The sequence below is a fragment of the Cnephaeus nilssonii genome (genome assembly GCF_951640355.1).
Source record: "Cnephaeus nilssonii genome assembly, chromosome: 13".
NCBI lineage: Eukaryota > Metazoa > Chordata > Mammalia > Chiroptera > Vespertilionidae > Cnephaeus > Cnephaeus nilssonii.
In genome coordinates this window covers 3,083,548-3,111,239 of record NC_137084.1, presented here as the reverse complement: position 1 = coordinate 3,111,239, position 27,692 = coordinate 3,083,548, and the positions used below count along the sequence as shown (strand labels likewise).

General features: G+C 60.6%; 2 protein-coding genes across 2 annotated transcripts; one reads left to right on the top strand and one right to left on the bottom strand.

Moving 5' to 3' along the window:
* Nucleotides 1-13,910: 13,910 nt before the first annotated feature.
* Nucleotides 13,911-16,369, top strand: FTH1 (ferritin heavy chain 1). Its single transcript, XM_079789277.1, has 4 exons — nt 13,911-14,234; nt 15,459-15,605; nt 15,842-15,967; nt 16,056-16,369. Exons 1-4 carry the CDS (start codon nt 14,118-14,120, stop codon nt 16,215-16,217), a joined length of 552 nt encoding a protein of 183 aa, XP_079645403.1. The 5' UTR covers nt 13,911-14,117; the 3' UTR covers nt 16,218-16,369.
* On the bottom strand, nt 16,364-27,483 carry BEST1 (bestrophin 1; the record flags this gene model as incomplete). The annotated part of the gene is made up of 10 exons (XM_079789276.1): nt 16,364-16,844; nt 17,839-18,474; nt 20,013-20,164; nt 20,454-20,534; nt 22,836-22,988; nt 23,312-23,389; nt 23,721-23,875; nt 24,780-25,013; nt 25,416-25,510; nt 27,332-27,483. The coding sequence occupies 10 exons, from the start codon at nt 27,481-27,483 to the stop codon at nt 16,820-16,822; spliced, it is 1,761 nt and encodes a 586-aa protein (XP_079645402.1). The 3' UTR covers nt 16,364-16,819.
* Between the last annotated feature and the right edge of the window lie 209 nt (nt 27,484-27,692).

Sequence of the window (27,692 nt, the reverse complement as noted above, 5' to 3'; positions counted from 1 at the left end):
GTAGATGGTAGATGGTAGATGGTAGATGATAGATGGTAGATGGTAGATGGTAGATGGTAGATGATAGATGACAGATGATACATGATAGATAGATAGATCCCTAAGAGACCCAGCCTTTCCCCCGATAGTCAACAACCCTCGAGGCTGCAGAGGACAGCAGCCTGGCCTGCTGGTGGCCACGGTCAGGGCCCCGCAGGCGGAGGAGAACATCGAGACTGAGGTGTGTTTCAGGCCCTGGGCCTGCGCTGGAGCCACCCCCTGCTACTTGCCCGTGAACCCGGCAGAGGACGCCGAGCAGCCCTAGGACTGTGCTCGGTCCTTTCCTCACCTCTGACAGCTCCCCGCAGGCCCGCGTCCCTAACCCTCCGGCCTGGGGGTTTTGCCTTTATAACCTGTCACCTCCCGGCCGTCGGGGAGTGCGGGCTTTTCAGCAGTAGCTTCCGGTTCTCCCGGTGGCGCCATCGTAACCAAACCGCTCAGGTCTCCGTGGCCCGTGTCTGGCTCTGGGCCCCGGGACGCACTCCTCTGCCTGTAACCCGGCCCAGCGCGGTTTTCCTTGGCGAGTGGCTGCCAGTGCGCGGTGGCCCCTCAGCTCCCGCCCCGGCGCTGGGGGAGGACCGGAGGCGGGGCTGGGCCTCCAGAGTCACGTCCAGCCGATGGATGCCCATCAGCCTGGGGGCCCACCTGCAACCAGGACTAGGCCCCCCCCCCCGGCAGTGCCCCCCATCACTGCTGTCCCTCCGAGCCGGGGGCTGACACCCTGTGACGCCCTCCCCGCCCTGCCCCGCATGAGGCCCACTGCCCTGTGGTCAGGTCACAGGCGCGTGAGTCAGACGGACGTGGGGTCAAGTGTCAGCTCTGCCACCAGCGACGTGACCTGAGCGAGTTGCACAACCTGGATGCCCGTGGGCGTTGGGGAGGAGTAAGTGAGGTAACGGGTGTGTTGCCGTCAGCGCAGAGCTGGGCCCACAGGGAGCACGTGTCCGCCATTAGCATCATCACTAACTTTTTAGTTTGGGTTTTTTTTAATATATTTTTATCGATTTCAGAGAGGAAGGGAGAGGGAGAGAGAACTAGAAATTTCAATGACGGCAGAGAAACATTGATCAGCTGCCTCCTGCACGCCCCCTACTGGGGATCGAGCCCTCAACCTGAGCATGTGCCCTGACCAGGATTCGAATCGTGACCGCCTGGTTCATAGGTCAATGCTCACCGACTGAGCCACGCCAGCCAGGGAACTTTTTAGCGTTTTATTTGAAAAATTATCACTACCGTAACATTGGCCCTTTGGGTGTATAGGGTTTTGAATGAGCACACGTATGGATTCCTGTAACTGTCACCGTAATCAGGATACACAACAGTCCCTTGGTCTCCCCGGAAACTCCCTCTGGCTGTCCCGATCCCTTTCCACTCGTCACCCCTAGCAACCACAGCCTGTCCCCTCCCGTGGTTCTGTCCTCGGGAAGGCCCTGTCAGTGGAGGCTCAGTTGTCGCCTTTGGGGACCGGCTTCTCGCCCGGCAGAACGCCTTGGCCATCCCTCCCAGCGGCCGTGTGAGCTGGGGTCCCTGCGCTGTCACCGCCGGGTGCACCCCCCGCTGAAGGCCGCTCGCGCGTTTCATCCAGCCAGCTGTCCCGGGCGGAGAAACACACAGACTCGACCAGGTCTCAGCCTGGAGTCACCTCCCTGGGAAGCCGGTGGCCCCTATTTCATCAGGCGCTCTTCCTATCAACCCCCCAAACAACTGTATGGTTCGAGGGAGAGAAAAGCCGTCGGTCCCCTGGGTGCTGGCAAAGGGAAGGACCCACAGATGGTGCCGAGCCCGGGTCCTGTGCTCCTTGACCTGCAGGGTGCAGCCAGCTGGCCGGGCAGAGCGGACAGCCCCCCTCCCATCCCCCCGTCCCTGTCCCCCCCACCCCCACACACACACACCAATCACAGGACAGACAGGCTGGTGCCGTGGGTGGGAAGAAGCATCTCAGAGAGCGAGGGGGTGATGAGCGAGGAAGAGGCCGCCCCGCCCTGCGCGCCATCCTTCTCGCACTGTTTCCTCCTCCAGGTTGGTTTGGGGGCTCAGCCCTGACTCTGTTCACAGTGTGCATCGAGGGCCCGTCCTCAGCTGCGAGAGCAGACACGGCGCTCCTCCGAGGCCGGGAGCGTCTTTCCTGCCTTTTGGCTGTCCTGTCCATTCCTGCCTTTTGGCTGGGTCCTTGGCCAACTGCTCCTGAGAGAGGGGGGAGGGGGGGGGAGATCCTCTCTGCTTTCTAAGTGCAAAGTCCATGGCCAGGCCTGAGTCTTTCTAACCTCCCAGGCCCTCCGGGGACACAGCGTAGCCGGTTGGTAAGAGGCCCGGCCGTTGTCCGCGGGGGCTTTGAGCTCCGGCTCAGGGGAAACCAGCCTGTTGGGGTGTCAGGCAGAGCGAGCTGTGGGGCTGGGCTACGGCCAGCCGGTCGGGGGTCCTGCTGGCGCTGACGTCAGCTCTCACTTCCTCTGGACATCCCCGCACGGGGCCTCGGAGCTCCTGCCCTGCGTGTGCCAGCTTCCCTGGGCTGGGGGTCCCGCGTGTCTGGCAGCGGGTCGACGGCAGTGAGTGACACATGCTTTCCGAGCGGGAGAGCGGAGGTCACAGTCCCCGGGACACGGACACCGAGGCCGGGGGGAGGGAGGACACGTGGGCCCAGGTCTGCCGGGCAGCAGGGGATCCGAGAGCCGTCATGGGCTGTGGCCGGCGGAGCGGGGTCCCCTGGACGCTGCTGTCTGTGCTCTGGGCACTCACAGCGGAGCCTCCGTTCCCTCTGGGCCTCGTGGCGCCGGCCGTCCTGGTCACGGCGGGCGGCTGCTGACTCCCGCGGGGCCGGGCCAGGTGCGGGCGCTTCGCCTTGCTTCCCTTTGGACACAAACACGTTGAAAACTTACAAACCCAAACAGTCCTTTGGCACCGTGGGCCCCAAACACCCCTGTGGGCTGAGGGCCAAGGGCGTTGACCTCCTCTCCCAGGAGCTGTGGAGCCAGCCCAGGTACTGATTAACCCGCCCGCCGCCCGCCGCCCGCCGCCGCTGCCCGCCAGGCCTCCCCTGCCCCTTCCCTAAGGCTCATGGGCCCAGAGCCACCCCCTCCTCCCCCGGCCCTCCTCCCGGGGCTCCTGCTCGGCCTGCTCGCTGGCTTGGCTCACGCAGTGAATTTTACTTTATTGGGGTTGCCAGCGCCTCCTGGGAGGACAGATGAGCTTAGGAACTCGGAGCCCCAGAGTCAAGCAGCCGGGGCTGTGAGATCCCGCCCGGGGCCTGGCTTCTCTGTGGAATTAATCACAAGCACCTGGAGAGAGAGGGCTCAAACCGCGCCAGGCCCCGGGGGATGTTTCATCATTTCGTGGAGGTTTTCCATCACGAAGGGGGGGCCAGACCACCCGTCGGGGAGGTGCCTGCCCCTCTGTTCTCAGCACCGGGCACCGCCCAGCAGGCTGAGGGTGAGGCCGGTGAGGGGCCAGGACAGAGAATGCTGGGAAGCCGGGCGCTGGGGCTAAGGCAAGGCAGCGAGTGAGCGCCCAGCCGCAGAGTGGAGGCGTCCCGAGAGGCCGCTGCGACGGCATGGCTGGGACGCCCCGAGGTGGACACATGGAAGAGGTAACTTCACTCTGAGAAAGAACAGCCCGGCCAGCCGGCGCAGCCCAGGGGTTGAGCATCGACCTCTGAACCAGGCGGTCACAGTTCGATTCCCGTCGGGGCACAGGCCTGCCCCATGTCTTGCCGACCAGATTGGCCGAAATGTCAGCGTTTAACAAAACAGGAAACGGCGGCCTCACCCTCCGCTGGTGGGAAGGGGCCCTGGCCCCGCCCCGGGGAGGGGCGTTTGGCAGCACCTGCCTGTGTGTTTGCTCTCAGAACCTGCAATCCCACTTCCAGGAATCCATCGTAAAGACACACCGCAAACAGCTCAGGAGACACGGGGGCACGACTATTCACCGCGGCTCTGCGGGCAGCAGCCGAAGCCGGGACACAGCCCCGTGCCCGCCCCCGGGCTCCGGGGGTACTCCGCAGCGTGAACAGAACGAGGGGAGCGCCTCAAGAAACTAAAAGCAGGGTTACCAACCCGCCCAGCAACCCCACTCTGGGTACACGCTGAGAAGACGTGCAGGCAGGGTCCTGGAGAGGTGCGCGTAGGCCCACGTCCATAGCAGCGTTACTCCCACGGCCGACGCATGGGAGCCGCCCGAGCGTCCACTGCTGGGCGGACGGGCCCGCGACGCGTCCCGTCTGTGCGATGGGCCAGGACTCCGCCCCCAGGGAAGGAGGCCCACGGGGTGCTGCCACGTGGACAAGCCGGGAGGACGCTGTGCTCCGCGAAGTAAGCCGTCACAGCAGGCAGGCACCACGTGGCTCCTCTCCCACGAGGCCCCCTCGCCTGGTCACCTTCGCGGAGACAGGAAGCAGAGCAGGGGGCTCCCCGGGCGGGGACGGAGGCTGGAGATGAGTGTTCCCCGGGGATGGAGCTTCAGTTTTACAAAACCGAACGCGTCCTGGAGATGGACAGCCGGGCGGGGGTGATGGCGGCACAACACTGCGTGTACGTCACATCCCTGAACTGTACCTTCAACATGGTTAGGATGCGAGTTTCCTGTTACATGTATTTAACCACAATTTTAAAAAAAAGAGGAAAGCGGAAGGTCTCCGCGTACCACTCCGTGTGGTGCTCAGCACACAGTGTCCAAGACACAAGGAGTGAAGCGTGTGCAATGTCCTGTTTACCTAAGAAAGAAAAACAAAACGTAAATAGATCTCTTATCATTAAAATGCAAACGCTGGCCGAAACCGGTTTGGCTCAGTGGATAGAGCATCAGTCTGCGGACTGAAAGGTCCCAGGTTCGATTCCGGTCAAGGGCATGTACGTTGGTTTCGGGCACATCCCCAGTAGGGGGTGTGCAGGAGGCAGCTGGTCGATGTTTCTCTCTCATCGATATTTCTAGCTCTCTATCCCTCTCCTTTCCTCTCTGTAAAAAAATCAATAAAATATATTTAAAAAAACAAAATAAAATGCAAACGCTGGTGGTTTGAACAAAAAGAAGGAATGGGGTAGAGAAAAAGAGTAGATGCCAGCCCAGCTGGTGTGGTTCAGTGATTGAGTGTTGACCTAGGAACCAGGAGGTCAGGGTTCGATTCCCGGTCAGGGCACAGGTCCGGGTTGCGGGCTCGATCCCCAGTGGGGGGCGTGCAGGAGGCAGCCGATCCATGATTCTCTCTCATCACGGATGTTTCTCTCTCCCTCCCTCTCCCTGCCTCTCTGAGATCAATTTAAAACATCCCTCGCTCTGTGTTCTGAACAAGGCCCAGTGTTCCCGAACAACGCAGAAGCCGGGAGCGCCTTTAGGGCCCAAATGGGGGCCTCGAATACCATTTCCCAGAAAAAGAACCAGGGCCCTGGCCGGCTCGGCTCAGTGGGTGGGAAATACTACCACCGGGCATTTCACCAGAGATACGCCTTCCACAGCATGATCCAGCCTCTGGGCTTAACCTCCAATGGGCAGGAGATGTAGGGGACGGAGGCGCGTGTTACCTAACCGCACACAGATCGAGTCAGCAAGATCCACGCTGCGGAGGGCGGCGAGGGGCGGGGCGGGGAGACAGAGGGGAAAGCCGGTAAAACAGAGACATGCTAACCAGTTGCATAATTTGTCTGGATCCTGATTCAAACAAACACATGGGGTTTTTTAAGGCATTGGTGGGGCAGGAAGGAAATGTGGATATGGATTAAAGAGTCGATGTTATTGGGAAATGATCATCTTCTGTGGTTGTGCCTCAAACGGGGAACCATTCCCTTCTAGAAATACATACTAAGCCATGAAGAGATGCAGTGATATGATGTCTGCAATCTGCTTCCAGATCGCCCAGGGGTGGGACCCGGGAGACGAGTGGGGGTACGGGTGAAGCAAGGGTGGCCCTGAGCTGGGAGCTGCGGGGGCCGGGGAGGGCACACGGAAGTTACCTGGCCTCGCCTCTCCATTTTGGTGAGCCCTGCAAATGCTCAATAATAAAACGGATTTAGAAACTTCAGTGACTCCTTAACCAAGGAGGCAAAAGACCTGCACGCTGCAAACTACAACGCATTGCCGAAAAAATTAAAGAAGGCACAAATAAATGGAAAGACATTTGGGTTCATGAGTTGGAAGACTTCGTGTGGTTAGATGTTCATACCGCCCCAAGTAATCTAAAGGTTCAATGCAATCCCTATAAAAATCCCAACAGCATTTTCTCCATTTTTGCAGAAATGGGGGGGGGGGGGGGGGGAATAAATCCAGAAATTCATATGGAGTTTCACAGGACCCCCTGATAGCCAAAACGATCCTCAGAAAGAAGAACAAAGCAGAAGGTATCACACGTCCTGATGTCAAAATATATAACAAAGCTACCGTCCTCAGAACAGTAAGGTCCTGGCATAAAGCAGCCACATACAGAAGTTAGCCCACAGTGGATTACAGCGCTGACCACGGGACCTGACGCTGTAAAGCTTGTAGGAGAAAACACGGGGGGACACTTCATGACACTGGACTTCGCGAGCAATGACTTCTTGGATTTGACACCAAACGCACAGTTAACACAAGCAAAGATAGACGGACGGAAGGACATCAAACTTAAACGCTCTGCACAGCAAAGGAAATAATCAACAGAATGGACAGGCAAACGGGCGGGAAAACATCTGCAAGCTACACCAAGGGAAGGGTGAACATCCAGAGTATAAAAGAACAACACCCCAAATAACCCGATTTAAAAATGGAATAGACGTTTCTCTAAAGGAGATATGCAGGTGGCCAACACCCTGCCCAAGCCTGGTGCTGGGCCCCGACAGACCCCACCCAGGGCACTGGGCTCCCCAGGGTCCTGCCACACCTAACTGTGTCTTTAAGGTCGGGCTGGCCTTCGCCTGGGTTTGGGCGGCGGGAACTCGTCCAGCTGCAAGGTCATGTCCGTCTCCAGGCAGCTGGAACCTCAAGGACCTCCTTCCTCCCGGCCCACCGATGGCGGCTGTGCTGATTCTCAGAACCACGGTGGGTGCATCCGGGTCCCAGATCTAGGAAACCCGACGGCTCCGGGTTCCAGGCACGGCCCTGTCTCCTCCTGGCTGTGCAGCCTCAGGACGCAGTCCCGGACCTCTCTGGCCGCTGTGTCCTCCTCGGAAGAGCCCACAAGGCGACCAGGCACCTGCCTCCCCCTCCTCCGAGGTGTGGGGGGCTCCCGCCCCGTAAGGCGTTCACTTGCTTCATGGGAGCTCTCAGGCGCGTTGTTGATGGGGTGATGGCGGCCCCAGGAAGGCTCCAGGCCCGTGTCCAGGGGCAGGTTTTCTGGCAGAGAGTCCATCCTTCTCGCTCCCTCCCGCCCCTGGTGACCGCCCACCACTCCCTTTGCCACAGAAGCGGGAAAGGGACCGGGTTCCGAGCAGGGAGCCCGTGGCCACGGCGCTGCCATCCCGGGGCCCGGCTGGTCACCGTGTTCTCGGGTCTCTGCCGGGAAGAGTCCCCCGGCCCCAGGAAGACTCCCCGGCTCTGCACCGTCCAGTGGGCGGTAGGCAGGGCCAGTCTCCCTTCAGTAAGGACGGAAAGGCAACCTGGGAGGCAAGGGGCGGGGAGGGGGGGATCCCCAATAACAGGACCGGTGAGGACCAACGGGGCCTTGAGTGGAATCTGACATGAGGGCGGGGTACTGAGTGGGGCAGGGAGAGGCACTGCCAGGGGAGTAGGGCAGGAGCCCCTCGAGTGTGGGGGGAGCCCCTCGAGTGTGGGAGGGGGAGCCCCTCGGGTGGGAGGCGGTCCCTGCGGGCAGCTTGCAGCGCTGGAGCACAGGATGGAGGCTCCGGCTGCAGAGGGAGGAGGCGCTCTGCGGGGATGTGAGCTGGGTGTGGGAAGGTGGGTCGTTCTTCAGGCAGAAAAGTCAGGGAGGGCAGTCAGCAGAGGGACCAGGCCCGCCGAGGCCCAAGGTGTGTGGGGAGCGGCTGGGCCGCAGGGCCTGGCTGAGGGGTGTCCCGGAGGGGCATGCGGGCAGGGGCGGCCTTGGCCACACGGGAGCTGAATTCACCCCCGGCGGGCAGGGCCTTGGAGGGTGTGAGGCGGAGCGAGGTGGGGGAGGCAGGCAGGACATGGGGGTGGCGTGCCCGCAGCAGCCAGGGGACCGGGCCTCTCTCAGGGGCCTCTCCCCAGACACCGGTGCGGCCTTTGCGGTCCTGACCCTCTCCTGGGACACTCGGGGCTCCCCCCGCTGACTCCTGGGCCCCAAGTGCTGGCTCAGCCAGAAAAGCGAACTTGCCCAGACTGCACCCTCCGTGCAGAAAAGCCACCGGCAGCCCTCCGCCCCGCCGCCTCCTCCCGCTGCCCTGTCCGCCCCTCCCTCGACCTCCAGGCTGCTGACCTGGATTCCTAGCGAGCTGCTCTGTCTTGCCCCCACCTCCTCACCCCCAACTAGGAATCTGGGGTCCCCACCCCCAAACTCTGTGCAGCCTGATGCTCCAGCTCCTCCCTGAACTCCTGTCACGGGCGGACAGGGGGCAGCCGCCTGGGGGTAGCAGGGTCCACACCAGGGAAGGCCGAGGCCCACCCGCATCTGCTTCCACGGGGAAGCTCCCAGCCCCTGGCGCCGCTGCCCACGCCAGAGCGCCGCCCTCTCCCCAGGCCTGCGTGCCCCCCCCCCCCCCTGCCTCGGGCCGGCAGGCCTCTCCTACGGCCTCTCCGGCGGCGGCCAGGGCGGCGTGGCTGAGCCTGGTTGTGTGGCGTGGTCAGGCCGTGTGTCTGGGGACTAGGTCGTGGAGGGCAACATGAATTGTGGTGACGAGGGCACCCAAAGTGGGGGTGGGGTGGGGGGGCACCCATGGTAACATGGGGGAGGGCTGGCCCCGGATACTGTAAGTAAATAAAGGAACCCAAGTTCAGAAGGGCCGGTGACTGCTCTGAAGTGTCCAGCATGTGGGCAGACACCCCGGAGGTCACTTGGAAGGACACGGAGGAGAATCAAAGGCGAGGCCTTGACCTCCGGGCCCACAGCCCGAGGGTAAACACCAGATAGTCCGCCGCGGGAGCCGACGACCCGGTGCTGCCAGGACACGGCTGTGGCGCAGGCTGAGGAGCTGGGTGGGGGGCACGGAGGGCCCGGGCTGGGCTCGGGGCTGGGGCACAGCACGAAATGGAGCTCAGAGTCTGGGGGGGAGGCAGACAAGCAGAGCCAAGCCAGGCCCTGGCGGAAGGCCTGGCAGAGGTGTGTGCGCGGGGCCTCCCCTCGGGAACTTCCTGAGGCAGCGAGGCCTGCTGTTACTGTCCAGCATCCCCGGTCAAGACGCTCGACCTCGACCTCCTGGAAAAGGGGGCCCTGAGTACCTAGACTTGGAGCCGACATTGCTCCACGGGTTTCCAAGAAACGGCTAAGGACAAGCCGAGTGACGGTTGCACCATCCAGGAATGTACCCGAGCCTTACTCAGTCTTGTTTTCTCCAATTTCGAAATTCCTGAACTCTGCGTTCGTACACACTTCCCTCCACTTAACTTCGGGGGGAATCCCAGACATTTAAAGCACCAGCTCTCCCGTTAAACCTTATTCAACCCGTTCCCTCCCAGGCCTCCCTGCTCCCGGCCTGTGGTGTTTCTTCATGGTCACCAGCTTGGCATGGTTTGGGGCTCTGCTTTTCCATTAGCATCATTTCACATACACATCCCAGGGATAAATGCACTGTTTTCAAGAACCATGCCATGTTCCAGTACGTGCCCTGTCCTGCAGTGTAGCTTGTTTCTGCAGTGACTATGGCCTGGGACAAGCCCTGGCCTTCTATGGGACTCCCACCTCTTCCTTCCTTCCTTCCTTCTTGCTCTCGCTCTCTCTCCTTCCTTCTTTCCTTCCTTTCAAATATATGTTTTTATTGATTTTTATAGAAAGGGGAAGGGAGAGAGAGAAACATCTATTGTTTGCCTCCCGTATGCACCCTGGACCAGGGATTGAACCCACAACCCAGGTATGTGTCCTGACCGGGAATCAAACCAGTGACTTTCCCACGCACGGGAAGACCCTCAACCAACCGAGCCACCCGCCAGGGCTCCACCTCTTTATCTGTAAAATTCTAAAGCCTTCCTAAGCCTTGGCATTCTATGGCTTTTCCAGCGGTGGAATGCTAAATGGTATCCCACAGCAATAGTCCTGGGGTGGGGGGAGAGTCCCAGCATCGCTGGAGAACTCCCTATGAGGCAGGAAGGCCCTGAGCGGGGCACTGACCTAGACCCCTTGTCCTGCAGCCTGGGCAGCCAGCCACAGGAGGAAGTGGGGGTGCTCGCCCGCCCTCCCCCGGTAGTAAAGCCACAGCCCTCCAAGTCTTCCCCCTCCCTCCATGACCAAGCACTTTTGGAGCCTGGGCCCAGCCCCTGAGGACCAGCAGAGTGCTGAGTCACGGTGGGACAGCAGCTTCCACCCCCACCCACACCGGAGTCCTCCAGAAACCATCGTGGCTCTTCTCGCCTGTGGCTCCGCCCACCGAGGCTGCTGCCCTGGAGGCCAGCCAACTCCCCGCCTCAGAGTCAGAGTCACGAGGAGCTGGGCCCAGGGGAGGGAGGCTGAATCCTGGTCAACAAAGGTCCAAAGACCAGGCCCTGGCTTCGGAAGACTCTAGAAGCTCCGAGTTGGCAGTTCTGACACCTGGGTTCCCAGAAAGTGGAAATGCCCTAAGAACACACACACACCCCCACACACACACACCCCAGCACAAGATGTTCCTCACTCCTCCCAGCGACCACCACAGCCCGGCCCTCGGCTTTGCCCGAAGCCCTCCGCAGCTGCTGTGCGGCCCAGGGCCCAGCCCACCCATGACAGAACCGCCTTCCTGCAGCCCCTGCCCATTCCTGTGGGCCCAGCTCCACCTGGCTCTGTCCACCTGGGAGTCCTGGGGGCCCGGGACTCAGCACCTCCAGTCCGAAACCTCACCGGCCTTCCCCCAAACTGCATGTCCTCCCGCGCTCCCTGTCTCCGTGAATGGCAGCGGCAGCCCAGGCAAGATGGTGGGGGGCTCTCTTGCCCGCCTCCCACTCCTCACCTCTACCCCCCACCATACCCAGTCAGCCACCTCATCCGTCCGGGCTTCTCCAGGTCTCCCAGACCCGCCTCTGTTCCTCGGCTCAATGAGAACTGGGGCTGCTGCCTCCCGGCCAGCACCCAGCCTCTGGCCTGACCCGGTCCATCCTCCACATTCAATCCACGCGGCCATCTGTTCATCCCACAAACACTGAGCACCGAGCAACAAGCCCCTTGCCAAATGCTTGGAGCCCAGGAGGAAGACGGAAGTGGTGCCTGCTCCCAGCAGCTCACCGTAGCGGGCAAGGAGATGAAAAAGGCATTCGAAGGGGTGACTTACACAGATGGACATACGTTATGGCTATTCATCTTCACTACTGCTGGCCATTTGAACTTGAACTTTGTCTATGGCATCTTTCATCTTACAGCTTGTCATTTTTCAGCCTCAGATCTGCCAACTGTCCTCTTACGGCCCTTGACAGGCTCAGAAGCATACACCCTGCCCCCAAATTCTAAGAACATCTGTACATTCGAGTAACTTCGTTGGCTTCTTCCTTGTAGGCTCGCCTCCTCCGTCCATCTGGAGCGTGTTTTGAAACACAGTGAGTCATTGTCTTCGCATGACTCGCCATTGTTCCAGCGTGATCTGTGCACCCGCTCTTGTTCCCTCGTTAGAAATGCTGCTTCAGCACCTGCCGTTCCCTTTCCGGCGGGCAGGGCTCTTTTGTTGCCCATGGGCTCATCTCTTCCGGTGCCAGTACCAACCGCTCGCAGGACTTCACAGTGATTTTTAAACTTTGTGCCAAGAGGGCGACTCTACCCTCGTGCCCCCCCCCCCCCCCGCCATGCTTATCGTTTATTCTATCCACGTACTCTTCCCAATGAACGTCAGAGATTGTCAATTTCCCCCAAACCACTGCGTTTTCTAGAAATTGCATTGGATGTATAGGTTCATTTTAGGAGAATTGACATCTTTACACAGCGGAGGTTGGCTCTCTGGAAACATGGTCTCTTCGTTGATGCCAGTTTTCTTGCCTGCCCCGCAGTAAACATGTCTAGTCTTCTCCCCACGCTTCCTGCTGACTTTTCTCCTCGGGACTCGAAGCCTTTGTTGCCAATGTAAAATGATTTTTCTTTACATTTTCTAACTGGTGGTGACTGTTATGCAGGCAAACTTTGCAACGGGTCACTGTGCTGTACTCTTACCCTAATTCGTTCTGCTGATTCCGTGTAAGGTTTTGGAAAACAAAACCAGCCTGGCATCTCCCTGGCTAGAAATCCCTAAGTGTCTCATGTCCCCCGGACAACATTTAACCCCTTTCTAGGGCACGCGGCCCTTCCTGGCCTGGCCCTGCACACACACACACACACACACACACACACACACACACACACCATCCTTCTCCAACAGGACTCTGCCCTCTAAGCCAGTGCGCTGCCCCAAGGCACCTTGGACGCGGTGCACGCTCGCACCTTGACACCCGCGTGCACGCTCGCACCTTGACACCCGCGTGCACGCTCGCACCTTGACACCCGTGTGCACGCTCGCACCTTGACACCCATGTGCACGCTCGCACCTTGACACCCGTGTGCACGTTCGCACCTTGACAGCCGTGCAGTGGCCTTCTCTGCCTGGAACCCCGCCTTCCCCTTCACCTGTCCCTGAACCGGTTCTTCCAACTCGGCCGAGCCTCACTCTGAGGGAAGCCTCCCCGGACCTCCTGTCCCCGGACCTCCTGTCCCCGGCGGGGCCCCTGCCCTCCCAGCGCCTGTCCGCTTCCTTCAGTGGGCGCTGCCCCCTCTCACCTTCCCCCCAAAGTGACACGCGCTCGTTCTGAAATGAACCAAGACCCAAGAAAGTGCCACCTTTTGGGACATTTTAATAGAATGCCCCTTCCCCCGCCTTTCTTTAAGGTTAAGTCCAGCTTCCAGCTTCCAGCTTCCCGTTTGTGAGCGTCCTGAGCGGGTCCTGGGCCTGTCCCCACCCCCGTGCCCACAGTGAACCTGAAGCCGGCGGGCGGGGGGCCGGGGCGCGGCCTGGCTCCGGTCCGCCCCCCACGGGCCGCACGCAGCGGGCCTGCCCTCGCCCCGGGCGCCCGTCCCGCCGAGGAAAGGGGCCCCTTCAACATGGCCGCCGGCCTCTCCAGCTCCCAGTCGCGTCTCCTTCTTTCCCTGAACTCCCATCGCTCGAGTTTGAAGCACCACCTGCGATTTTCTCAGAAACCCGGGCGGCTCCCCGCCCCGGCTCCCTCGGGGAGACAGCCTGTGTGCCCGCCCCCCCCCCGCCCCCGCCTTTGTTGCACAAACTGCCCGGGAGCCATGTTCGCTTCCTGCACAAGGAAAGGCGGGCGGGCCCGTCCGAGGCGGAGCCGCCGCCCGGCTGCGTCCCAGCCCGGGGAAGGGAAAGTGCGCCCGGCCCGGCCCGGCCCGGCCCAGCCCGGCCCGACTCCCTGGCCTCCCACGTCCCCACGATCTCGGGGCGCGGTAACCGCCACTGAGACCAGGCTCCCGACCCGGAGCCTCGGGGTGCCGTTAGGGACCTCCGGACGCCCCGACGCCCCTGGGCCAGGGGCGGCCTCCCGTCGGGTGCAGGACCCAGGACGCCACTGGGGTCCGGGCCCGAGCTGGGCCCCCCACCCCCGCCCAGGTCGTCCCTCCAACCCCACCAAGCGTTCCACACGCGCAGAGCGCCCCCTCCCCTCCTCCGCCCCCGCCCCAGCCTCACCCCCCACTCCGTGGCCCCTACGCACCCCCTGGCCCCCCCACGCGCCCCCTCCACCCCTCCGCCGCGCGCGCAGGGGAAGGGGCGGGGCTTAGCGGCGGGCGGGCGGCGGGATTGGCCAGCGCGGGCGGCCGCGGCGGCCGCTATAAAAGCCCGCGGGCGGCCGCCTGCGCCACAGTCTCCGCGGAGAGCGGCCGAGGTTTCCTGCTTCAACAGTGCTTGGACGGAACCCGGCTCCTCCGCGCCGCCGCCGCCGCCGCCGCCAGGCCCGCCTCCCGCCTCCTCGCAGCGCCCTCCTCGCAGCGCCTCGGACCCCGGACCACCCCCGGCCCCCGCCGCCGCTCCAGCGCCGCTCCGCCGCCGCCCGCCATGACGTCCACCGCGCCCGTCTCGCAGGTGCGCCAGAACTACCACCAGGACTCGGAGGCCGCCATCAACCGCCAGATCAACCTGGAGCTGTACGCCTCCTACGTCTACCTGTCCATGGTGAGGGCGGCCTCCCCGGCGGGGCGGGGGGCGGAGGGCGGCCGCCGGGCTGGGGCTCCCGCTCCCCCCGCGCCCCTCGGGAAAATGGAGGCCGCGCGAGGCCTCCCGGGACGCTCCTTGCGCAGAAATCCCGGGCGCCGGGCCCTTCCCGACCGCCCCCCCGGAGGGCCGCCTCCGCGCCCCGCCTGTGTCTGCGGGGAGCCTGGCTGCCGGGCACTCGGGCCGCGGACACAGCTCTGCAGTCGGGAGGGGGTTTTGCCTTTTCATCCCTTCCCCTGCGTCCATCACGTGCCCCGATGCCCTCGGCTCGCCGGGCTAACGGGCCTGGAGGTCCGGCTCCCCCCCCCCCCCCCCCCCCCGCCCAGGCTGCGCCGGAGCCTTCTGGGTAATGGTGTCGAATAGCAACTTGGGGGCTGATGCGAGAGGCTTATCTTCCGTGGGCGCCCACTCCCGAGCCGCTGTCTCCACCCCGCGGCCCTGCTTATCTCGCAGCCCCACTGGAGTGGGAGCGAACCCCGGAGCCATCTCCCGTTTGGGGGACACCAGGTTGTCTTGGTCACCCAGCCTGGTGCCTGCGTCCTTAATTTTTTTATTTTTGGGGGGTCTAAGAACTGTAGCCCTCTAATCGGACGCTCAGTTCTTGGATAAAATCCACCAACAGTTACTGGGCAAGACATTTTTCTCTGTAACGGGTGGGGGGGGTCAGTTTCCCAAAATCCTGGTTTAAGGGGGATTGGTGGGCGGGAGTTTGGTTGGAGTTGCCTGATTGAGCCAGGACCCGAGCCTAGCCGCGTCCCGGGTGGCTGGCGAGCAGACCTGGATTTCTGAAGTCCTAGCACAGCGAGCGTCTAAAAACCGAATCCAACACCGTCCACAGGCGTGAGCGTTGCCACAGTGGCGACCTCGCCTCGTGGGTTAATTTTAGAAATCCCTGCCTGCCTGCAAGCCGCGCTCATGTTTTAACACGTCGCCAGGGAGGAGGGGGCGAAGCAGGGAAACTCTCCAGCACCCTCTCCGGGGGAACCGGACACCGGACACCGGCTGGGAGAACTCCGCAGCAGCACGTTTCACACGGAGGCAATTCCTCTAAAGTTCCCACAGCAGACTTTCCGTTTCAAAGCCCGGGCTTCCTTCTTCCATTTTAGAGTAGAAACTAATGATTGTTGTGTTCCGTCCGGGAACACAGCCTGCCCCTAAGCTAACACGCTCATGTTCCACCTTCAGTCTTACTACTTTGACCGCGATGACGTGGCTCTGAAGAACTTTGCCAAATATTTTCTTCACCAATCTCATGAGGAGAGGGAACATGCCGAGAAGCTGATGAAGCTGCAGAACCAGCGAGGAGGCCGAATCTTCCTTCAGGATATCAAGGTGAGCGGCACAAGCTTCCTAAATGACCTGGCGGCCTCGGGGGTCGGAAACCGCTCAGACGCTAGCAGTTGCCCTTTTATTTTTATTTTTTATTTTAAATGTTTTTATTGATCTTAGAGGGGAAGGGAGAGGGTTGGAAACTTAGGTGTTCCTTTCACCAAAAGGTTTGCCTGCCAAATTGTCATGTGTGCTTGGTTAAGACTCGGGGTGCCTTGCCCTAACTTCCTCTCCTTCAGAAACCAGACCGTGACGACTGGGAAAATGGGCTGAATGCAATGGAGTGTGCTCTGCACTTGGAAAAAAGTGTGAATCAGTCACTGCTGGACCTGCACAAACTGGCCACTGACAAGAACGACCCTCATGTGAGTATTGGCAGCCTGAGGGAAGGGAAGGAACAGTCTCCTTAGTTGCTGGGAGTTGACCGTTCTTGTCCCCGTTCTGTGTTTGCAGTTGTGTGACTTCCTTGAGACGCACTACCTGAACGAGCAGGTGAAATCCATCAAAGAACTGGGTGACCACGTAACCAACTTGCGCAGGTTGGGGGCCCCTGAAACTGGCATGGCCGAGTATCTCTTCGACAAGCACACCCTGGGCAGCTGTGACGAGAGCTGAGCCCTGGCTGCTTCCTGGAGCCTCGGGGTGCCTTCCTGGTCACCCAAGCCGTCTGCATGTTGGAGTTACCTTGACCTTTTCTATAACTTGTACCAAATCACCCCTCATGTCTCATTTGTACCCTTCCTTCAAATAAAGGAATTTGGTACCCAGCTGTTGTCTTTGAATTCTCGGGATCCGCTTGCAGTATATCCAGGCCACCTTTGCTAATTCCGGAAGCGCCCGGCTTCACACTAGTTACAAATGAAACGCCCAACAGGACTTGTGTTCGTGAAAATCCTTAGTTTATTAATCCTTAGTTACATGAAACTCCTGAGTTTGTGAAAGATGCCAAGGAATTCGGACAGGACTCTGGGACTCCTGGTTCTGAATTACATGTTTCTAGTGGCTCATTCTAGCTTTCATTATTTTTATGTGCAAGAGGCATTTAAAGGCTTAGGTAGCCCTGAAATGAAGGATTCTCGTTCTCCATTGAGCTAACCATTTAATTCAGGCTGTCGGGAACGTCAGTGTGGACGGCTGTCTGTCTGTGACTGGGTCAGTGTCCCTCTGGGGTACACACGGGTGGGACCAGGCCGGAGATGCTGCCCCTGGGGAGACGGCTAGGAGGGTGCTTCGTTTTCATCCCTGTGGAAATTTGAGAAAGTTCACGTGAATGTGGAAAGTACCTTCATTCCAATACGACATCAGCTGCAGCAGGAGAGCTAAGGTTGAGGCATCTTAAATATTAAAAATGACTAGTGCCAGGGTACTGCAGAGCTGTTCACACCCACCCCAGTCAGCCACAGTGATGTTTAGGTTTCCATCTAGCCTGGGAGCTAGACAGATGGTGGCCCTTTTAAGATCTCGAAGCTGTGTATTCTGACCACAAGTAACTTCTTGAGAATCTAGAAATAGGAAGTTTAAACTTCCCTCCCACGTGATGGGGGTGGGGCGGGACGGATGTCTAACAGGGTGAGTCTGCTAAAGATGGGATCAGGGGGTACTGGTGGGTGTGACAGCTGGGATTGACCCCAGGAAGCAGGGAGAGCGCATTTAAGTTGAGAAGTCTTGCTGAGGTGCCCAAAGCAATGATGCCCCCAAGGGGCCTGCATGCCCTCAACCATCCAAAGGTGGGGCCCTTTGCCAAGCTTCAGGCCCGTGAGCGGTCTTGGGGGACCCACTGCTCACACACAACCTCTCAGCTAACCCTGGGCAGGGAGTTGAGTTCTTGGGCTACTACTAGAGCCCCCAGCTCTGCCCCATGGCATTCTGTGTCTCCCACGCTTTCCAAGCGAGCTGGACGCAGGGATAACATCTCCCATCGAAGCCTGGGCGGGTAGCCCTTCCCAGCGTTCCTGTTAGTACAGCCGCTGCCTGCCCCCCCCCCCCCCCCCGAGGTTGCAGGGACTTCCTCCTGGTGACGCCAGGCTCTCGGGTGAAATGAACAAAAGCCCCCAACGCTTTCCCAGGGCCCCTGCCAAGGTGGCCAAGTGTGTGCCCCAAGCCGGTGCCGGCACAGGTCCAGCCTGCTCGGCAGTGATGGGACCACGAGGAAACCAGGGAGGAAGGGGAGCTGGGGTGGGGCTGGAGGGCGCCCAAGGAGGGGGTGCGGTGAGCCTGGTTGGCGGGGAGCACAGACCTGCTTTCCAAGGCCCAGTAGGGACCGTGGTCTGTGAGTGCCGTGTGGATGCTGCTTGTCGATCGGGTATGTGGCTCTCGGAGATGACTCTCGGGGGCCGCTGATGTGTCGGTCAGGTTAAACTCCACAGTTTTCCTCTTGATGTGACACAATTCCAGGGGCTCCATCGAGGCCCCCGCACACTCAGGGAGCAGCGCCAAGCTCCTCCCGGTCCCTCGCGCCCCAGGCTGCGGGCTCTGGTCTGCCAGGACGCCGGAGCCTCTGAGGAGACTGGAGGGCGCCCAGGGTCCTGGTGGGAACACCATGGGGGTGGGGCTGAGCGGCGTCGGCGGGGCACTGTGGTAGCCGGACCTCCCGTACAGTGCAGGGGGCTTAAAGGCATCCTCCCCGCTCAGCTTGCAGGCCTCGCTGTCTTCCGGGTCCCCGGAGCGCTTCCTGGCACCCCGGAGCGGCTCGGGCTGGCCCTCAGGGAGGAGGCCTTCCTTCCTGGGCAGCAGTAGCTTGGTCTTGGAGCTCGTCCTGGTGGGGGCGTGGGGGGACTGCAGCCCCAGGAGGCGGCCGAGGATGCCGGCGTGCGTGCCCTCCTCCCCTGCCTCCCCCGGGCCGGGCTGGAACTCCATCTCTTCCTTGTGCAGACTGGAAAGAAGCATGACGCTGAGGCTGAGTGGGGGCGACAAAAGGACCAAACCTGACCTTATTTCACCCCCCCCCCTTCCTCGGGCCCCAGGTCAGGGACACAGTCTTCCTCACAGTGCCCTGACCCGCCTCTCCTGACCCATCCTGTACCCCCTCAGGCATCCCTCCCGGCCCAGCTCGCCCAACTGCTCCGTGGCTCCCTTTTGCCCGTGTTAACATTCAGCCTCCCTAGCCTGGCGTTTGTGGTTCCGCCCGGGGAGCAGCATCCCCAAGGAGAGAAGTCTGGCTTCCGGAGCCCTAGGCCTCTCCTCTGCAAGAGAAAGCCCCCCGACCGACGGCAGAGCGGCCTGCCCTCGCCCTGTCCAAACCCCCAGGCTGCAGGCCCTCCCTCCAGGAGGTCGCAGTGACCTCTCCTCTGTCCTGTCCCTTCGCAGGCCTCCACGCTGTGTATCCAGTTTCGCTGAAGTGTGTTCCCTGGAGGCCAGGCCTGTGCATTACTTCCTGTTCCTCCCCCTCCATCTCCACAACCTTCAGTGGCTGGAGTGCAGATCGGGCAGATCGAAGGCAACCTCCAGAAATGTCCCAATTGGTCACCTTTCCAAGCCTTGCTCACGCCGCTAGGGAACCCAGCTAATTCTGGTTCCAGCTAATAGGATGTTGTGTCCTTAAAAGAGCAAGGAGAGAGCAGAGCCCAACACTGGGGAAACCTTGATAGTCATGCACCAGAGTCCTCTCCACTCTCACCACGTGGGCGGCCGAGGGCTCCACTCTGCAGCACAAAGTCTACCCAGACGGTACCTGTGAGGACCCAGCCTCCTGCTGGGGCGTGCCTGCCACCCCGCCCCCATTTCAGGGACACCCCATCCCACCACCACCGCTCCAAATGCTCCGGCTTATCAGAGAACAGTTCTGGAACCGCATCAGGAACCAGGCCCTAACACCCCCACTGGTCACTGGTCACTGGCTGCCCTCGAGTAAGTCCTTCCCTCTCTGGCCTCAGGGTCCCTCTGTGGGCACAGGGGCTTAGACTGGAGGGCCGGAAGCAGGACAAGGACAGAGTGCAAGGCGTGGCGGTGAACCAGACAGACTGGCCCACCGTGCTGCCTGCTAGCGATGTGACGGTGGGCAGGCGACTGCCTTAACCTCGCTGAGCCTGGGCTTCCCCATCTGAAAACGAGCTGACCAACCAAGGTTCCTGGGAAGAAGGGCTCAGCACAGCGCCTGGCACTCAGTGGGCCCCCCCGAGTGCGCTAACTAGGCCAGTGGTCGGCAAACTCATGAGTCCGCAGAGCCAAACATCAACAGGACAACGATGGAAATTTCTTTGGAGAGCCACATTTTTTAAACTTAAACTTCTTCTAACGCCACTTCTTCAAAATAGACTCGCCCAGGCCGTGGTATTTTGTGGAAGAGCCTCACTCAAGGGGCCAAAGAGCCGCATGTGGCTTTTGAGCCGCGGTTTGCCGACCTTCTGTTCGCAGGCAGGCCCACGCACGGGGGTTTTCTCCCCACCGCAGGGGTTCCCTGGCACCGCCCACCTGATGTTGAAGGTGGAGCCAAAAAAGGAAGGTCGGCGAGACTGGGCAGACGCGGCCGTGTAGGGGGGCTGTGGTTCCGGGTCGTTCCAGTACATGTCCCGCTCCACGGGGGGCAGGTCCTGGCGCATGTCGTCCACGGCCAGCAGGGACACCTGGCCGCCGGGGACAGAAGCACAAGTCCGACAGAAAGGTCAGCCAAGCAAGACCGCGAACTTGCCAGGTGACTGGGAGAGGCCCCTTCCGCGTCTCTGGGCCTCAGTTTCCCTACTTGCGAAATGGAGAGACTGACACCTACCCGAAGCCTCAACACCTGGGGTGAGAATCCTGGGAGGGGAGAGGAGGCCATCCCGTGTGAGGCCTCTCTACAGAATTTCAGGGTCCCCGTCCCTGGGTCCAGTGTGGGGAAAGCTCAGAGGGCGGGCTCCCTCCCTCCCCCCATACCTGCAAGCTCCTGTCCACAATCCAGTTGGTCTCAAAGTCATCGTCATCTTCTCCGAACGGGTTGATGAGCTGCTCTGCCACCTTGGGGGCAGGGGAGGCTCTGGGAATCCTTCTCGCAGCCCGGCAGCCTTGCTCCCCTCGCTTAAACCTCGGCTCCTGGCATTTCCACCCCTGCCCCTCTCCCAGGACACCCCCCCCCCCCCCCCGCCTGACCACTGTCTCCAAAGCCACTGTGTCAAGGCTCCAGCCCCCGACACAGGGGGACCCTCACCCACATTGCCTTTCCCTCTGGCACACCGGCCCTTTCTGACCCCCCCGAGCCAGGCAGTGGTATAATCTTTTCATTTGTTCAATTACTCATTCATGTTTTCAGACATGTATTTTTATTCATGACCTTTGGATGCGACAGACATCCATGCTGTGGCTGTGCTAAATGAAAGGGTCGGCCAGGCGGGCAGACTCCCGGCACGGACCTGTGCCGCCTCCAAGGCCCTGTAGTGGTGGTGAGTGCAATGCGCTAAGGCAAGCATGTCAAACTCGCGGCCCACAACGAACACTTTGGCGGCCCAGCCAATGTAACGGTATATAAGAAACGTTTTAATAAAAATTTCGTAACTTAACTTTTACAATGTCCTGTTACACATAATTATTAATAACGAACTACAACGTTTGCTAATGACTGATGACTATAATCGTGTTGCATTCATTTCCCTTATGCGCCTTATGCGCAGGCGCACCATTTCTCTCCACTAACACCAGCAGCGAATATTTTAGCAGCCGATGGCCACGTCATTAGTCTTGGACTGACTTGTTTGGTGTGCGCAACAGGAAATAATTCGCTTTCGGAGAACAAGAAAAATAGGTTTATTTGCATTACGCTTATTAATTTGTGCAGTTATTCAGTGTCTGGTAAGTGAATGTTCAAGAAAAACATTAATTTTTATTAAAATGTTCTATTATGCTAGCGATGACTCATTCATTTCAGCCCTTTGTCTTCAGCATGTCTCTATCGAAATAAACCGTTTCTATGAAAATGAAGCTTTTGTTTTCTGCGGCCCACACACACTTACACCTTGTTTATTTGGCCCGTGTTAGCCTTTGAGTTTGACGTGCTTGCACTAGGGCATCAAGGGATATCCTGCAAGCCACGGGGCACCACGGAGAACTGCAAGCAGCAAAATGGTGTGGTGGGGCCTGGCCCGTGTGGCTCAGTGGTTGAGCATCGACCCATGAAACAGGAGGTCACCATTCGCTTCCCAGTCAAGGCACATGCCTGGGTTTGGGGCTTGGTCCCCAGTAGGGGGCGTGCAGGAGGCAGCCCATCAATCATTGATGTTTCTCTCTCCTCTCTGAAATCAATAAAGATATATATATATATTTTAAATATATATTTTACTGCTTTTTTACAGAGAGGAAGGGAGAGGGATAGAGAGTTAGAAACATCAATGAGAGAGAAACATCGATCAGCTGCCTCCTGCACACCTCCTACTGGGAATGTGCCCGCAACCAAGGTACATGCCCTTGACCGGAATCGAACCTGGGACCCTTGAGTTCGCAGGCTGACGCTCTATCCACTGAGCCAAACCGGTTAGGTAAAGATATATATTTTATAAAATGTTTTTAAAAATGGCGTGATCTGGTTTAATCTGTAGATAACTGGGGGGCGGGGGTAGCTGTGTGTGTGTGTGTGTGTGTGTGTGTGTGTGTGTGTGTGTGAACATGGACAGAGGTAAGAGAGGGAGGCACTACCACCATCACTGTTACCAAAAAACAAAGGACGAGCGGGAGAGTGGGCGGGAACTGGACAGAAAGAGTGGACAGGCCACTGTCATTCAGGGTTCCTGTTAGAAAGAGCCGGGCGTGATGGGAAGGAAGGCTTGGATGAGCCACGTGGAGTGGGGACAAGGACCCCCAGTCGCCACGCGGACAACCTGAGTAAAGAGAGACGGTGCTTCTCTGCCTTCTGAAGAGGGGGGCAGGGCCGTCAACCTCAGGGCTCTTGCTTACTAAGCAGAGGAAACATATGGGGGGCCTAATCATGGGGGACAGGGAGAAGGTGCCTCGCCAGCGCGGCCTGCCGCTGCCACTCATTCCGCGCTCGCCCCTTGTCCTGGACAAACATGAGAAGACCATTCCCTTGAGGAGGCATCGAAGGTGTGACAACCGAGCGTCCTGCGCCTCTCTGCCTGCGGAGCCCCAGCCCTGTGTCCCCTCAGACACAGGCTCACGCATCTGCTCCCCTTGGGGTCTCAGCTTCTTTGTGTGCAAAGAGGCGGAGCGACGAGAGGGCCGGGGTCAGGACCCAGTGTCCTCCTCCCGCTGTGGAGACCCCTCTCCTGCTGGCCCTGACCCCTCCGGCCTCGCCTCGCCCCGGCGGCTCACCTTCAGCCAGCCCGCGTAGAAGAAGAACTGCAGGCATGTGAAGACGGGGACAACGAGGTCCAGCTCGTGGCCAGGGTAGGCCTTGGCTGGGTTCAGGAACTGCCGCCCAATCAGGCACGCCAGGAAGAAGCTGTACACCGCCACGGTCACCACCTGGGCAAGGAAGGGGCGGGCAACGGGCTGGGCGGTGGGGTCAGACCTGGGGTCAGGCAGCCCCCAGGCTGGGAGGACAAAGCCTTGCTCTGACTTACACACTCATGGGACTTGGGGTCTCTGCGATCCCCTCTTTAAAATGGGGATAATCCCACTGCCTCCCCAGGCTGCACCAGGCCGAAGCCTGGACTTGTCCAACTGTCACCTGCAAAGTCTAGACCCAACTCCCAGGTGAGCCTCTCTCTCGGCCTTTAAGTGGGTCCTTCCTGGGTCCGCCTGGCCTCAGTCTCCCAAACGGGCAGCTTCACCAGCTTTGTGCTCACCTGCGTGTACACCAGCGGGACACTGATCCAGTCGTAGGCATACAGTTGTCCACACTGCGTACGCAAGGTGTTCATCTCCTGGGGGGGCAGGAGGGAGGGCTGAGGTTCTGACCACCACCTGCTCTCTCCCAGGCTCCTCCCCAGGTACCAGGGTCTGGTGCTCAAGGTCCAGCCCTAGCTGTGTGGTCATGGGCAGCCCACCCAACCTCTCTGTGCCTCAGCCGCCAAATCTATCAAAAAGGAACCAGACTCTCAGAGGCTCACTTTACGGCAGGGAGGGGAGGGGGCTTGGGAGGGGCACATTGGGCTGGGAATCCTATTGGAAGAGAGCCTTCTGTTGGGAGCCTTGTTCCATTGGGGGCACAACCCTCCCTGCTCTGCAGCAGCCCCATCAGCGTGGCGGGCTCACGGTCAGCAGGCTCTGGAGCAGGACAGGGTCCCGGATTCGACCTCCGATCCAAGCTTTCATCGACAGGTTGGCAAACCACAGCCAGGGCACCCAGAACGTGTTGTGCGGCAAGCTCCGTTTTTCCAAGTGCCTGTGTTCCGCGGGGGTCATGAAGCCTGCGGGGGTAGAGTGAAGAAGCAGTGTGTGTGTGTGTGTGTGTGTGTGTGTGTGTGTGTGTGTTAGCGGGGGGGAGGTACCTACAGGAAGGGGTGGCTGGCCAGGTGGCCAGGCCCTGTGGGGTCCCAGGATTTAGGCCCAAGTCCCTGCTGAGCCCGTAGGGACCTCGAAGCCTCTTTGCCATCCATCCTCTTTCTTTCTTTCAAAGAATAATTACAGAGTCCCTACTTTGTGCTGTTCTGGGCTGAGCACGTGAGAGGGGTCTGTCTTGTGAGCTGGGACCTGGTCAGAGACCGAGGTCCCAGATGCACAGGCTTGGACACCGAGAACAGGAGAACGGGATGGGGATGGCGGAGGGAGCAGACCCTGGTTCCTCACCTCTTCCCAAGACGCCCCCGTCCCGTCCCGCTCCCCACTCCCAGCCTCTACCTGCCCTTCCCTTAGCCCTCAGGGTCCTCAGCCCTTACCTCTAGCCCCCTCCCCTCCCCTCCAAGGGTAGCTCCCTGGCCTGGGCCCACCTTCAGGCCCCTGACTCCACCCCGCCAATTCGCCGACGTCTAGTCTCCGCCCCCGGCCCCGCCCAATCGTCAGCCAGGGGCCTCCCGAGGCCCCGCCTCCCGAGGCCCCGCCTCCCGAGGCCCCGCCTCCCGAGGCCCCGCCTCCCGAGGCCCCGCCTCCCGAGGCCCCGCCTCCCGAGGCCCCGCCTCCCGAGGCCCCGCCTCCCGAGGCCCCGCCTCCCGAGGCCCCGCCTCCCGAGGCCCCGCCTCCCGAGGCCCCGCCTCCCGAGGCCCCGCCTCCCGAGGCCCCGCCTCCCGAGGCCCCGCCTCCCGAGGCCCCGCCTCCCGAGGCCCCGCCTCCCGAGGCCCCGCCTCCCGAGGCCCCGCCTCCCGAGGCCCCGCCCACCTGCCGCCACCAGGTGCTGGGCGGTGGGGAAGCGCTTGTAGACGGCGGCGCTGACGCCGCGCAGGGTGAGCACGCCGCCCAGGTTGGCGTAGCGCATGAGCGTCCGCCGCAGCCGCCGGCCGTGCTCGTCCTCGCCCTCCACGAGGCCCGACACCAGGTTCATGAGGCGGTCGGGCCACGGCAGGTTCTCGTACTGGCTCCACCAGCGGGTCACGACCAGCGTCACGTAGAAGCCTGGGCGGAGGGGCGGGGGCGAGGGCGACGCCTCGGTGTCTCCAGCCCCGGCCCCCCTGGAAGGTGCTCGGGAGCCGGCCGTCGGAGCCCCGCGTGGAGGTGGAGGGCGGGCCTCGAATGACCTCTCCCGCACCCCTCCCCGCCCCCCGAGAGATCCCGGACCCTTCCCGCCCGCGCAGGCTCCGGGCCGTGACGTCAGCGCTCCCCGGGAAACAGGTCTGGGGCGCTCCCAGCAGGAGGCCTTCCCCGTGTCTGTCTAACTCAGTCCCTGTCTGCAGTCTCCCCGTTTCCCTGAACTTCCGAGAGGACTGACATGACCCTGGCCTCCCCCTGCCGTCTCCCCCAGCTCCCCGGTGCAGGGCCCCCCAGCAGCCGCGGGACCGACACCCGGGAGGGGCTCACCCAGCACGAAGGAGATGGGGATGAGCTGGATGTAGCTGTCGCAGTAGAGGGTCAGCTTCTCAAACAGCAGCTGCTGCTCCTCCGTGAGGGCCATCCTGGGGGAGGGGGGGGGGGTGGCGAGGCTGGCCCGGTCCAGCCAGGCCTGGGGGAGCAGTGTGGCCGCCCCCGCCCAGCCTCCCTGTCCCCTTGGCTGCCGCCCAGGTGGCCTGAGCCGGGTCCCACTCCTCCTCTGGGGGCTCCGTGACTGCAGGAGGCCCCGGGAGGCTTCTGTGAGGGTCGGAAGGAAGGTCCCGCTGAAGGACTCCACTTTTAGGCACCCGCCCCCCCACACGGGCCTGCCAATCCTGCCGTTTTCTGGGGCCCTTTTAAAGGATCCAAAGGACAGTTGTTTTTTTAAGTGGATTAAAACAAAGGGTGTTGGTCTTTTAAAAAATGTAATGGAGGGGAGGGGTGGCGAGGCAGAGCACAGGGTTTGAGGGCAGTGGGACTTCTTTACAACACGGCGATGGTGGGTGCAGGCCATCCGTTACCCACAGAATGCGCACCCCCAAGGTGCACCCTAACGTACACTGTGAGCGGGACTCTGGGGAGTAATGGTGTCCGTGTGGGTTCATCTGTGAAAACAAGTGTACCATCTGCTGGGGGTGTTGATAGTGGGGGAGGCTGTGTGTGTGTGTGGGGGGGGGGAGGGTTAAATGGGGACTCCCTGTACCTTCTGCCCAATTCTGTGATGAAAGACTGCTCTAAAAAAGAAATCTAGCCCTAGCTGGTTTGGCTCAGTGGATAGGGCGTCAGCCTGTGGACTGAAGGGTCCCAGGTTCGATTCCAGTCAAGGGCACATGCCCGGGTAATGGGCTTGATCCCCAATAGGGGGCGTGCAGGAGGTAGCCGATCAATGATACTCTCTCATCATTGATGTTTCTATCTCTCTCTTCATCTCCCTTCCTCTCTGAAATCAATAAAAATATGTATTTTTAAAAAAGAAATCTATACTAATAAAGGGGTAATATGCTAATTAGACCGGACATCTTCCGGGCGACCCTCCGGATGTCCTTCCAGGCAAAGTCACGGTGGCAGGGCCAAGGCAGAGGCAGTTAGGGATGATCAGGCCGGCAGGAAAGAGCAGTTAGGGGGATCAGGCAGGCAGGGGAGAGCAGTTAGGGGGATCAGGCCGGCAGGCAGGTGAGCAGTTAGGAGCCAGCGGTCCTGGATTGCAAGAGGGATGTCCAACTGCCAGATGTCCAAAACCGGCAGTCAGACATCCTCCAAAGGGTCCCAGATTGGAGAGGGTGCAGGCCAGGCTGAGGGACCTCCCCTCCACGCGCCCCCCCCCCCCACGCCCCGTGCATGAATTTTGTGCACCAGGCCTCTAGTTCTAATAATAAAAGAGGAGTATATTGGTGCCCTGGTAAGAACCCAAGAAAACCAATGGGCTTTGTGATTAGTATTACCACTATGAACTAGAGAACTTTAAGTATTAGGTATTTCCAACCCATTCAGTCATGAATGCTTTTCCCATTTAAAATGCTATCATATATTCAGAGATTCTATCTGTCCTATATTTTATTGTTTAAATAAACATGTTGTTGAGGAATAACAAAGGTACAGTCTGGACCTGTGAGCCCGTGTGGGATTCGGGAAGACGGGCTGGCTGAATGGGACCAGGGAAGGCCTGGGCTCAGGGCCGCCCTGGGCTGGAGGGATGGTGTCTGAGATGCTCCCTGTCAGTCTGCCTCCTTTCCCCGCCCCCCCAACCCCCGCCACCCCCAGCCACCCCGCCCCCACCCCCCCAGGGCTGGGCCACAAGCTCAGCGGAGCCTTATAGGCCTCGGTACATGGCCCCTGGATGGCTTGGCGGTCTCCTAGGCACTCGAGGCCTCAGCTGCCCCCCGAGGCCCCCCGCGGCCCCCCTGCACCTGTAGATGAAGCGGATGGTGTAGTAGCTGAGCAGGAAGATGAGGAACTCGCCGTAGAGCAGCTTGTAGATGCTGCCTCGCCAGCACAGCAGCAGGCGGGAGAAGGAGCCCAGGCGGGCATTGGCCACTCGGTGTGAGTAGGTGACCGTCATGGTCAGGCCCGGAGCTGCAGCAGGTGGGCTGGTGGGCAGAGAGGACACTGATGGGGCCAGAGGGAGCAGGGGCCTTGGTCAGAGCCTGAATGGGGCTCCTGTGTGACCGGAGCCGGGACCCGTCCCTGCTCTGGACCGCAGCTCTTCCTCTGGAGACCGGTGGGCGGATGGGGTGGTCCCTCCGGCCCGCCCGGCTCCGGCTGCCTGTG